The sequence below is a fragment of the Struthio camelus genome, chromosome 2, assembly GCF_040807025.1.
Source record: "Struthio camelus isolate bStrCam1 chromosome 2, bStrCam1.hap1, whole genome shotgun sequence".
Lineage (NCBI taxonomy): Eukaryota > Metazoa > Chordata > Aves > Struthioniformes > Struthionidae > Struthio > Struthio camelus.
This window is the reverse complement of record NC_090943.1, coordinates 163,316,991-163,331,131: the sequence shown is the minus strand read 5'-3', so window position 1 is coordinate 163,331,131 and position 14,141 is coordinate 163,316,991. Positions and strand designations below refer to the sequence as shown.

Genomic DNA, 14,141 nt, shown 5'->3' with positions numbered 1-14,141 from the left:
ACCAATCTGGGAATATGTATATAGGAGGAAGAACAAAACTTGAAAATAACTGTCAATCAAAAGGGGCTTTTCACCCCTGGGTGAAGCCAAACCTGAAAAAGATGTTGAGAAACAAAGGAAAACCGTAGGGCAGCATAGATAGCATAGGCAGCGTTTTGCCATTTGTCCTGTACTGTCTGAGGGGAGCTGGTGCAGACAGCTTATGCAAGCAGCAAACCCTGCAGGGGTGAAGCCCTCACACCTTCTGCAGGGAAACCTCGAGGATACTGACCTTCCTCTTAGCAACTTCATGCAGGCCCCATAATCATTGTTGATGTTTTGTGCTTGTCGGGATTTTGTTCCCTTTGATCAGCTCCAACAGAAAGATCTCCTGTGTAACTCTTATTCACAAGACTTAGATTTCACGTACTGGTTAACTGAATGTTCTCAAAAATTATTCCAAAGGTTATTGTTTACTCATGAGGGAGCTGTCCCACTCTGCTGCAAACGTGCCCACACACTTTTGTGCTGTAGTAGGCACAATTGATACCCCCCGATTTCAGTACGAGGCACAGACATCAGTGTCTGCAGACCACAGAGAAGTTGTTCAACGAATCATAACTATTCTAGATGCATAAAGCAAGAAGCGGGCATTAGAGAAAGAACAATGTTGCAATCCTGAGTTTTTACAACAGACTACATACACTCATTAAGTTAATTCCATTTATGACGGTAGGATTTATTTCACTGTTTCTAAATTTTACCAAGGGAGTAGATATCCAGGGTGAGAGTCAGCTCCAGATTCAGATGCCTCCTAAATTAGGTCTACATTTGCTCTACATCTCTGTGCTCCCACTACAGCCAGATGAGATCTAGTCAATACAGACAAAGGAGCCCAGAAAGAGACACAGGGACACCATACTAGACATTTGCACCTGATCTGTTGAATTTCTCTTCAGACTCACTGCCTATAATGGGAGCTTAGATACACCTACATTGTAGACAACAAAATTCAGGTGCCTGAATCTAGAGCTGAATCCTACCGCTAGTTTGGTACTGTTAGTGGCTTAACTGGTCTTTTTCTTTTACTTAATTATTCTTTGCCTTAAAGGGTTTTTTTTTTTTTTTTGCTTATTTACTTTAAAATCTGCCTGCTCCATCCTAAAGATTAAAGCTGAATGGGTTCATGTTGTGAAAGGCTGATGGTACTGTAGATCATCACATGTTTTACAAAATTCCTTTGTTGCTGTCTCTTATTCTTGTAAGATGATTTTTCTCTTGAACAAATATATCTCTATTCCTTTTCAAACTGCTTACCTCTACTGCTGCTCTCCTTTGAATTGTCTCCAGTTAGCCAGCTGCTCAACTGGTAAGCTTTCAATAAAGACAGATAATGTAGTTTTCTTCACCCTAGAGTTCATAACACCTTCTTATTAGGTCTTTCTCTGAAACAAGAGAACATATTTTTCACCAGTGTCTTTCCTTCCTCCCTGAAAATACCACCTAAGAGACACTGGCTAGAAATCTGGTGACTCTAATCATGCAAGTAGCAAGATACAGAAGACTGTCAAAAGAAAAAAAAATTAGAGTTTTCTATTCTGTGCTCTGCTGCTTCTGTTTTGCATATGACCTCCAGATAATTGTATCATTCTTCTGGGTCCTGGTTTCTAAATCTGAAAAATGAGAATCATAGTATTTACCTACATTAAAGGGGAGCTGTGCAGCAAGGATCCTTATATGAAGGGAGCAGTGACCCCTTCATATTCCAACATATTCTGTAATAACTGAAGACTTTTTTGTACTGCTGGGTTGAAGCAAAGTGATGTGAAAGACCTGTCAAGAAATGACATCTCCTGGTCCATAAAATATTAGTATCAGATGTAGAAAAAGAAAGGTGGGGCATGACCTACTCTATAGTCCATCTCTCCCTGACTGACCTGTGGTAGAGATCTGATCCAGCATCCCCACCAGCCTATTAGTCTGACATGGTGTAACAGCAGCTTAGGACAAACAGCAAAGGACAGTTAAGAACGATGCCTGGGAAGGGAAGAATTTTCATGTCTATTGAAAATTTCAGTACCAGTGGTTGGACTGCCTCAAATTCATATATGTGTATACGTACAGACATATAGATACACACATGCAATCTACATTATTTTTATAGTAATATTCCTCCATAGCACGACACGCAAAATACAGATTACGACAAGCAACGTATGCCATTTGAGCTAGCGTTCTGACAAGACCTCGGCACGTGCTACAGTATTAATGTAGGAGGACTGTAATAGAGGCATACTAATTAACCTTTATTTTCATGGGTCATTGCCAGATCTTATGTGCAGCCAAGAACATTTAACTTATCTTAATAAGTAGCATGAAGGTTAAGGTATCCAATATGCCAGGCACATTTTCTTGGCTTAGTGAACATGTGTCAACTGAACCATCTTTTATTTTAAATAGATGTTCTAGAGCCACCGCTTGATACTTTCTTAAATGAATTCAAATAAGGAACATAAGTCTTCCCTGGCATGAAAAGAAGCCTATTCTCCATTTTTAGCCATATGTCTATGAAGAAATGTCATTTTCTTATGTGCTCTTATCATAGACTTAGTAAGCAGTTCAATAATAACCAGTCTTTCTGTTTCCTTTCTTTATTGTCTTTTCTTTTTGAATTTGTATTCTTATTTGTCTTCCTAGAAGGACGAGGTAGGAAAAAAATATCTGTTTTTACAGTGAAAAGTTTTTACACTGTTGTGAAAGTATCTTCAGAGAAGTCACCAAACGCTGTAATCATACGGCTCTCTGAAACACTGATCTGATTTATTTAAAGGGTGAATTTATTGTATGGTCATACTGAGCAATCATAATAGTGAAGGAATAAATAGCTTAAGAGCCTGAAGGACACAAAATACCAAAAATACTTCTGGTCCTGGAAGATTTCCACTTTCAATCAGCAGCTGTTCCCAGACATGCAGTCCTAGGAGGCCCTGGGACATTTCCTTGAGAGTGATGGAGCTAGCTTGTGATCAGACACTCCTGTGGGAACCTGGGCTTGCAGGAGTGGAAACGATCCCCTGAGGGACTGATTTAATTCTTGCAGTCAAAATTACCACTTTCAGATTTTGCATATCAGAAGAGGGGGGGATAGCAGAGTCTCTAGGTGGGAAAAGTGGAAGAAAGTTAGCACAGCACACTTACATGGGGAAAGGAAGGGTCAAAGTTGGGCTTTTTACCAAAATAAAGAGTGACCTCACCGCATGTTAGCTCACTGTCGACTCTGTATCAGCTATCACTCTCTGTATCATCTTTGCAACAATCTCTTCTCCCTCCAGACTTTCATTGTGCTCTCATGATTGTTTTTGCCTTTCTGAAGGCAGCCTTGATTTAGTACATTTTTGTACTAAATACAAATAGAATAGGCCGATTACAGACTGGCAGAGTCCTTGTACTCTCATCTTCTGTGTTAGCATTTTACGCTAGCAGGTGCCCAGGAGAAAACTGCTATGTCTAAGTGGAGCATTATGCACATTCACCCCAATAGAAACTACTAGCAGCGTGTGTTTTGCTTTCTGAAGTAAATGTATAGTTTACCTCAGCTGGGGCTGCTGTCCAGAAGAATGAAGGCTCTTATTTACAATGTGTTTTATCGTAGCCGAGAATTATTTACTAACTACTGACTAGGACTGCTCCGGGTGGGAATTCTTCATGATTTTCACTGCAAAAGATGTAAGTTAGAAACTGTATTGCTGTTACAAACGTTGAGGAGGGCTTGCTTCATTTTCTCAGATGTTTCATCTGCTGCTACATTTGATCTACAGCATCTAATGCTGTTGCTATCAAAGGCAGCAGTTTCATGACTCTTTTGCCCTTCAATCTTATTCCACCTGCCATCCTTCATGCAAGTCACATCTTTGCTCTGTTTTTTCTCTGAGCCCCTTTGCTTTCTCAAGAAAGAGGCCTTCCCCACCGCCTGGATAATATTGCTTTAAGTTATATCCTCTTAATATCAAGTGCTCTGACAACAAGTTGTAATGCTAGTTTCTTTGGGAGAAAACAGAAAGTATATATGTTTAAATTTTCACAGGAATCTGGCAGTTCAGGAAGGAACTGACCCCAGGACTCTTGGGTGCTGGACTGGTACTTGCAAAAGTGGCCGAGGCTTCGTCTTAAATACAATCTCACTGAAATACGCAAACATAATCAAGTGGACAAGCAATTACAGTCAGAAAGAAAGCTAAGCAGTGCAGAGCTAGATATGAAGACAGAATTATGGGACTAGGAGAACCTGAAAGTTCAAGATCAAAAAACATACCTAGGACCTCATATTTCAATGCCAAGAAGCGTTGTGCTTACCTGCAAAGTGCATTTTCACTTGTACTTACTTGCCTGTGGTACTCACTAGTGATGATGCTTCCCACAGAACTAGTATAACAATGTATTATAGTCTCCTAACCTCACCCAAAATTGCATTTCATCCTCAGATTTCTCCTGAATGTAACCAGTGTAGACCTTTAGAAGTTTAAAACTCTTCCAAGTTCTGAGAGGTGAGGTACAAACAGAAAAGACTGCTCCTAATATAAAATATCAGTAAAAAATGTGCATAGAGAATGCTAGAGGGAATGCTGTAATGGTAATAACTAGACTTTTATGGACTTTTATCAAATGATGTAAAAGTTAGGGACTGTAGCCCAAGTTAAATTAAGGCAATAGGAATCAAAGGAAATGGCATAGCCAAAAAGAGATGGGAAGAATAACTTTTCACCTGTGTGGCTGGAACAGGCCACAAAACAAGATCAGATTGGCTTTGCTGGACAAGAAATACAGAAATTAATGTAAACATTAGATCAAGCCTGCCCATAAACAAGGTTATAAATAAAGGACGTCTACTTATCACATTTGTGATAATATAGCATTGTATTTATGATTAAATATTAAAAGACTGGGCTCTATTTGCACCCAGGCACCTGTGGTTCCCTGCTTAGCAGCTCCTCCCCAGTTAAGAATTTCTTTACGATAGCAATAATAATATATCTGTTTTCTCACAATTTAAAAGCTTAGGCAAGACTTAGCCCTAGAGGGTTGCAATCTATTAGAATGTCTTAACAACTTAAAACTTATAAGAATATTGTCAAGACTCTTTGTCTCTATCAAATCTATAAAGTTATACTACTCATTTATTTCTTATCAAATATTTATGATATTACTTTCAGGCATTTAGTTTATCCCATGTTAATATTTTCAGTAAAGGGGTTTTGAAATTAGCTCTTTGGAGGTTTTATTTTCTGAAATAGGTTTTCTGAAATCTTTTTGGTCCCACATCATGTCTGGGATTAACAGTGGTCTCAGTTCCCAAATTTGTAAAGGGTCTTTCTTAATGTGCGATTAGGCGAGGTGGAGTAGGATGGAGAAAGAGTTTATGTAAATAGCTGCCTTTCCCTTACTAACTATGAGAGGGAATAGTTGGTCTTGAATCCCTCTGCCCCGTGGCTTGATACTATATAAGTGCTATCTCCACAGTAATAGCACTGAACTGCTGTGAGAAGTCAGGATACACAAGCATTGTTCCCTCAGTGGGTGTTTCCTGGGAAGATTTACTTCATCAGTGTCTTCCACCTCATTGCTATCTCCATATGTGCCTGATTTGTAGGTTCTCATATGGCTTTCTCTAAACCTATTCTATTTCCCAAAATGTCATCTGAAATTTGGTGATAAGTAGCTTACAGAACTGTTAGTCCCTTCTTTAGTTGAACCCCATAATACTTCACTCTTTGCGATACTCTAAAACAAATGATGCTTAATAACTTGAAGCCAGTTCATTGAGAAACTGCTAGGGTTTTTTTCCAGAGTGATAAGAAGTGATACTTGTCCAATACTCGACAAATCTAGTTAATCCAGAAAAGGCTGAGGGCAGGGATCACGGTAACAGTATTTCAGTGCAGAAAGATTGTTACAGGGAGGAAGATGATCAATGCAAAGGACAAAAAGCAATCATCAGCTTAATTTGAAGAGAAGCAGATATGGGTGGGACACTTGGGAAATCTGTCAGAGCTGTCACTGAAATAGGGACACTATGAAATCTCTCCAGGAATGATCCAGTCTTCAAGATGTTCATGAAAGAATTTAAGGCTCTTTCAAGGGTTCACCTGGCCCTACCTAACTATAGGTAGTATTTATATAATGCCAGAGGCTGGAGGGCAACATTTCTACTTTCTAGACATATGCATTAATACTCTAATAATAAATGTATATGAATGTATATATACACACACTCATATGCACTAATAATGCACTGTATATACACTAATAAATACTAATATTATACACTAAGTACTACATACTAATACACTAATAATATACACTAATAAGACATACCACTAGTGAACACACACACACACACACACACACACACACACATATATATCACTTGTAACAAATGCTTGCACTTCCTGAGTGTTTCTGAGACACAGAAAAAGCATAGCGGCAATGCTGAATGTGTTCTGCAGTGTTCCTAGTAGAGAGGGCCAGTTTGAATGACACAATTTAAATTCATTTGCTCTCATTTGCATTCTTCCTTACCTAAATCAGTCAGGAGAATAGTTAGCCCTGGGTCGTGGGTACATAAACGGCAAATGCCAGCTCAGGGCATTGACACACTTTCCTCTGTTAGCAGAGGACGGTCCTAAGCTGCCATTACTTGACCGAGCCTGTTGCATATGAGCGGTAGATTCAATTCAATGCTTCTTTGAAAAACTGTATAATCCATCCACACGTGTGGCAAGAGCTATGATACTTGACTTATAAGTATGAAAATCAAGTTTGTGCTTTAGTTAAAACAGTAGTGTATCCAAATATCAGACCTGTGCCTGTAGGCACACTCAGTAGACCTCAGCAGATCTCAGTGATTCCCTAGGGGGTCCAGCAGTTCCCTGGCTAGTAACCTACACAGAGGACTGGTCTGAGACAATGGACCAGCTTGATACTAGGTGACTGACTGAACCTCCACAATTAAATATTGACTGATGGTTACAAGACCTCTCCAGGTGGCATTTTCAGACAGTTCTAGAATTTCCCTGAGGCAGCTCCTGCTGCGTCTGGTCCAATTTACACATTTAAGTATTGTGATTAACATCCTGGGTGGAGTGTCCCATCCAGGACCTCCTCTAGGTTACTCCTGCTGCAGAAGTGAACAAACCGTGCATAGATAAGCTATTTGTAAATATTCAACAGAAACTGTTTCCGTAGAAACGGTCATGTGGAATTGTCTTTTGTATGTAGTTGAGTTATTTAAGATATGTTTTGTAGTTAGTTAAAATGTGTCAATAGTGATGATTATGCCTGGGCTGAGGTGGTCACATAGGACCATGACCAGATGGAGTGTAGCAACTGAGCGGATCAGTGGTGTGAGAAGTCTCTCCCCATTCAGCTTATGACACTGTTGCAAGGACCTTTGCAGTAGAAACTCCCATCATCACCAGGCAGCAACCAACTGTCTTGTTTGGGAGATTTGAAACATATATGTGAGCATCATCATGTGCCAAGATCCCAATAAATTAGTTTCTTCTTTTTCAACATGCACTCTGTCATCAATGCCTATACCACAAATAGGTCAAAGATTATCAACTTGCTTAGGGCCTAAAAGTAAGAAGACAGCCGGGAATAGGCTGTCATCTGCAGAATAACTCATGCTCGCACTCCCACATGTTTTCTGGGGTAGGGGAGGCTATATATTACGTGGACTGCTTTGGTGGCTGCTGCTGTACAGCCCTTTCTATACGATGTGTCTGGATGTGATCCATTATGGGACAGGAAGGTCATACAAAGCCTTTGGGAAAAAGAACAGTCGGTAATGAGCCAGCAGAACAGCTCAGCCCGCAGTTTGTCCTTTTGAGGGGTCTATAAAAAAGAGGTGGGTGAAGTGGTCTTTAAGCCAAACGAATCATCCTGACAACCAGTTTTACTGACACGTATGAATGCTTATTTCTGATATTACATATAGTTGTCAAGGAACTTTGAAACTTACTTGCATTTGTTAAAACGATGTAAGGACTTCAGTTCCACAGACTGTTGAAAAGACTTAGAGAGTCCCAAGTCACTTTAAAACTCAGAAGTGCACTTAGAAAGCAAAGTCCTGTTTTCAAAAGTGACTCTGACACAAATGAGTATAAACCACATTTAAAATCCATGCATCTGAAGTGCTGAAGTTTTTGAAATAAGGTCTAGATTTTTAAACTATCCAAGGTTTTATGAAAGCTTTACTTTTTTGTTTGCGATATATGACAGTCGCCAACAGAGCCTCTCAGCTCTTGGAATAGGATAGAGTTGTGTTCATGTGATACGGGCTGAAAATGGCATCGTAGATGAGCTGTACTCTCCAGAATGAGCCAAAGTTTGCACTGGTCCCCCCACTCTACTTTTGCTCTTCCCTAGGGTCTCAGGCATACGCAGTATTTTTCATACAGTTTATGCCATCAGTTAGCAATTCATACCCATTTTCTTCACCTTAGGAATGTGTATGTCTGGCATATTTTGATTAGCAATAGTATAAATGCTCCATATTGGTTCATAACTTGCAAATATTTTCTGCCATTTCCCATTGCTATGAATAAAGATCACTCTGGCAAAATGGATAGGCTCTGAAGATAAAAGAAGTCTGCTGGTAACATCGGAGGCTGGAATGGATACTACAGCCACTAAATGTACCTTAATCTGACATGCACTAAATGCTACATAGTTAAAGGTGGTTGCTTAATTCCTGTTAATTAGTGTAACCCTGCTTCTAAACCCCACCGGAGTTACTAGTGTAACCCTACATCTAAACCGATCTAGGAAAAAATTTGCCCCATAAAACACGCTTTGATTGTGCATTAGGCTATATTATCACTGGCTTTAAACTCTGGCAATAGGACTAAACCTTGTCTAAATACCGTCCTTTTCATTAGATGAAAAGAATTCAGGTTCCTCTACATATTTCTTGCTACTGCTTAACATCCAGCTTAACTAATAATTAGAGAGTTTATGAATGTTAAATGTGTAGCCTGTAAGTTTTAATAAATAAGCAATAATAAAGATCTGATCTTACTTTCTGCTGAAGACTTTCAAATTCCTCTGCCCTATATCTGTTAATATAGGTATGGCATGTTATTTGGTAGTATTTCATGAGAAACTTGTAATGGAGATCATAGCTAGTATGATCTAGCTTTAAATAATGAACAGTTAATAATGAATATAATGATGAAAAGTTTAAAACAGAGGAAAGAATTTGTGGGAAGAGGGGAAGGAGAAGGGTCTATGTTCTGGATTCAGTCAGGTTGCTAAAGTGAAGTATCACAAATGGTCTGAGCTAGAATTTTTAGAGAGAAGAGTCACATATTACATGGCCCATTACCCTGGACTCTTATAATGGCAGAGCTCAACATGAAGTACTTTTCTGTGAACTACTAATTCAGACTGACACTAATGGGCCTGACACTTGGGTTTTATCTTTATTTTAGGAGCGGCTGGTGCTCTCTGTCTTACCACGGTTTGTCGTTCTGGAAATGATAAATGATATGACCAATGTAGAAGATGAACATTTGCAACATCAGTTTCATAAGATCTACATTCATCGCTATGAGAATGTCAGGTGGGTGGAGGAACCTCTCTTTAAGGCTTAAGGTCTCAACTGGTGCTAAGTGGCTGCTCTCTGAGTTTCCTTGCTGTTGCTTTATTCATTCACAAATCAGTGAATTACCCTGTAACTTGGTTTAATTCCTGAGCAGGTAAGCACTTTGGTGCTTTCTTTTACTTATCAGATAACTGATGCCTTTGCCATGCCAAAAGACGTTTGAGCTTTAATTTTGAAGGCTGGCACTGAGGGTTGAGCTGTTTGCGGTATTTTTCCCTTTGTCAGGATTGCACAGACCTGGGAGCCCTACTTGCAGGTGAACACAGATTCTACCATGACCTAATTTCCCATTGTTTGGTAAAGGTGGGGGACCTGATTGACACAACAGACTGAGAAATGAGGTGAAGACTGTAAAACCCTTTCAAATATGTTGACATGTCACATATCTACTCTGATTAGTAGCTATTTTATTCTACCCTTCTTCTTAGTTATCATTTTTCTTAACTCCGTTTTCCTTTTTTCCCCTCTGAATTTTGTCTGCCACAAAATTAGTTGGCAGGAAGGCAATAGTTATCCTATGAGCTGCCACTCAGGTAGCAAGTCTATAGATTTCTATAGATTTACACTAAAATTATCAGCTTTCACTCTATGATGTTACAGAATCTCTTTGATTCTGTTGTGGTTCCTCACAATCAGAATATTTAACTAAGCTTGTAACTTTTGCCATAAGTCTCTTGCAAACCACAGAGACGAGTGATTAAGCTGCCATCACTGAAATAAGTCAAAAATAAGTATCCTTGAATATGAAGGGGCATGATTTCCTAGGAAAGCATGTACTTTGCCTTTTAACGAAGGCCAAATATAACTTCGCCTGTGCCAGTTCAATAAACATAATGTTGAACTTCTACAAAAGATTAAATTGATTTTCTGCTTCTTCTGTGGTCTTGCAGTAGCTCAGACATATTCTTTTATCAAATCTGCTAGAAAGTATTGGGGACCTTTAGAAAAAGTTTACATTGCATTAAATTAAAATTTCTTTCGTTACCCTTTTCTGTTCTCAGAGTTAGCATCGCCATAGAAAAATCAAAATGGGGAGAAGATGGCCCTTCCCTTTGAACCTCAGAAGAAAAGAGCTATAGCTAGGGATGAAAAATCTAAACATGATTTCTGCTTGAAAGGGATACAGCGTGAACACAGCATGTGCTTTAAAGTAGAGATATTGGTCTGTTCCTGTGCTTATGGCCAAGGATTAGACTTTATCCAAAACTGTGTTCCAACATCTTTTTTCCTGAATACTGAGCACAGACTAGTACATGAACTAATAGGATATGAATCCCTAAAGTTAGTATTCAGATAGCTTTTTTGTTTGTTTGTTATTTTGATAAAGCAAACTATAGAAGTCAATTCTTTCTAGATCTTATTTTTATCAAAATTTATGCTATTATTAAGATTCATTCCTCTTTGCTTTCTTTGATACTTTACCTTTTTGCTTTTGCCCAGTGACAAAAATCCTGACCCAGTTGTTAGCCTTATACTAATCCTCACCCAAACCTTTACTAGCCTGTGCGCCTGAGGAAGGGTTGAATTGTCATTAACCATACTTTACTGTCCACCTCACCATTACTATATTTGTTGCTGATTACACTACTGATTCTTGGACAATCTCAAATTGTTATCTAGTTATTCAGCAAACAGATGAAAGACCTTCAGCTAATTTAAACTCAGATTATAATACCAATCGTTAGCTGACTTTAAAGTGCTAATATGAGGTTCATTTGTGCTATTTCCAGGCTGTGCCAGTGATATATGTCTTTCTGAATGTTACTATTTTTTCAAAGTAAGATATGCTTTTAAAGTATTGAGCTTACATGCTTTGTTCTGGGCAATAGCAGTCTAATCTTATATTCCACAATATATGAGTGCATGTGTGTATATTTTTCTACATTCACATGTGTTTGTTGTAGGCATACTAAACAGCCAAAGCTGCACGGGTAAAAGATTCACAGGCTCATGAAAAACTGGATAGAGCCCTGTTAGGAACCAGCTTCTTGACTAAGATCCTACCATAACTTTACATATTTTATCTGTTGCATCTAAATTCAAAGTATTGTCACACTAGACTCCCTATAAAGCCAATGGAAAAAAATGAGGGACCATCCAAGTAATGACTCAGACCTTACTTACCTTTGTGAAATTTATATGAAATTACAAAGTGAAATTATTGAGGGTAGATCTCTCCATTCCCTCCATAAGGAGGGAACTTACTCCTAATTTAAGCACATCAGTCAAGTTCCTAAAATCAGATGCAAGGAAGCTGGCCAGAGCCTTGGATTTTGCAAGATTGTTGTTAATCTACCATGTGTCCTGGAATTCGCGTCTCGAGTGGTACCTGAGTCAGACCTGAAAATCACTTCATAGAAATGAAATGGTGAAGTCAAACTCACCATAAGCAAACTACTGCTTATAAATCTATACCCAGAGAAACACTATTAGCTACTAACAGAGAGCTGGGAGCCAATGGTTCTGTCTATCTGTCAGCCCTCTCTCTTACGATTCCACCATGCCTCGGTCTTCTCACTAATAAAATGGGTACAATAGTGCTTATTAAGTCTTACCTGTATATACTTTAACAAAATTCTCTACTAAAAGAGATAGCATTTCATAAAGCACAATTTTTACTTTTTCATGCTTGGTAATATTTATTTAGTCCCTTCATTTTTTATATTTAGTATTCCAGAGTCTCTGAAGATCTGCACAAAAGCAGCATGACTTTAAAAAGGTCAAAGAGCATAAATTGCTCCTGCTGAATACACATCTCAGCCAGGCACACCCTAAGTATACAGAACATAATAATAACAATCCATCGGATTGTATTCTATCACTTTGTGAACTACCAAAAGGAAATAGACTTCGATACTAATATCTTTTCCCTTTTGTTTAGCATTCTTTTTGCAGATGTTAAAGGATTCACCAACCTCTCCACAACTCTATCAGCCCAGGAATTGGTCCGAATGCTGAATGAACTCTTCGCCAGATTTGATCGGCTGGCGCATGTGAGTTAAACAGTCTGTTTGCAAAGGGACATTAAGTCAACTCTGCTTTTCTAATTCTAGGCCAAGAAGGTCATGAAAGATAGCGCTGCTTCTAAGGAAAGTTATGGTTCTGGCCCTTGCTGGAAAATGATTTTTTTTTAAGAACATTCTTTTGACTTTTCTTCTAAGAAAGAACTGATGAAGGTTAAAAGACCTATTCATTTAAATGGTATATATCATATCACATGTATCATATGACATATATCACCTCTCACAGTCACTGCAACGGTTAGCAGCAGATTTTACAAGCCTTTAGGTTGGAGTCTTTCTAACTCAACAATGAAATCAATCGAACACAATGGTGGGATTTATTACATCAGGCAGATTGTTTGCTACCTAATTTATACTACTTAATAGAAAAAAAACAAAGCACAGAAGCACAAGCAGAATAAGGGTCATACAAAACTTTGCTAGATTTGCATTTTATTTTCTTCCTTTTTATGTTTTATTGGTCCAGGATTGCGTTCCTCTCATCTGTCTTTAGGTCTACATTTGAGCTAGTTACCTAGCCTGTTAGTGCAGCCAATGAAGTTCCAGTCAACATGTTTGATGGAGTTTAGGTCATAATTTATCCAACCACATGTAGGAACCCACTATGGGAAAAGAGAAATTACATTCAGGATGTCATTGACCATTTGACTAGCTCTCTACTGACTATGAAGAGTGCACACCTATGCCCCTCACTGATCTCTATACATCTTTATTTCAGAGATGCAAGATATAAGTGCATATATTACACGTACATCAGCAAGACCCTTGGTGTTGTTTCTTTGCTGGCAAATTAAAGTTAAGAAAGACAAGACTTCAACAATTATTGAAAGCTGCTTTAAGTGAGCCATTTTTATCTGAAACGGCAATGTGTCACGTACAGTGTAATTCTGTAGCCCGTTATCTGGACACTGGCATATTGACCAGTGCAATAAGGTCAAACTACAATGTTTGTTTTGCAAACAAACAAACAAAATACACTCTGCACTTGGTCTACATTAGAAAGTAAACAAGGTAAAAGAAGTTACCTTAGTCCTTTCTTCTGAAAAGCTTAAAAGAATCACGCTTGCCTCTGTGCGTCTTGGCAAAAATAGCTACTGACTGAAGAAACATATGTTAAACCAAGTTCAGAAATATGTATGCCACAGAGGTATTTGAGGAAGGACATATACACATTACGATTTACTTCCTTGGTTTAAGTTTCAATGTTGCCTAGCATTCTTGGTAGAATAGATTCTTCTCATGTGACCATTAAGTGTATTTATTATTCATGCCATAAACTATATTTAATTCATAATATACAAGGCCTAAATCCAACAGATAATTTAAGGAGAAGAGCATTTAGACCCAAAATTGTAATCCAAAGAGTCCTCCCTCAACTGCCACCTAACCCTGAAGGCATTTCTCTGCTTGGTTTTAGTATTTTACGGGAACTGAAAATTCTGCTTCTGGAAACGGCCAGAGTTTCTCCATTCTGT

The 14,141-nt window shown here is 38.5% G+C and overlaps 1 protein-coding gene across 2 annotated transcripts in view; it reads left to right on the top strand.

Annotated features, from left to right (window-relative positions):
- The window catches only part of ADCY8 (adenylate cyclase 8), a 128,700-nt gene that overhangs the window by 43,148 nt on the left and 71,411 nt on the right, over positions 1–14,141 (top strand). For both annotated transcript variants that reach the window (XM_068933317.1, XM_068933319.1), the window contains exons 3-4: positions 9,471–9,601; positions 12,525–12,636. In XM_068933317.1, the coding sequence (XP_068789418.1) occupies positions 9,471–9,601; positions 12,525–12,636 (243 nt within the window). The remainder of the gene's footprint in view (positions 1–9,470; positions 9,602–12,524; positions 12,637–14,141) is intronic.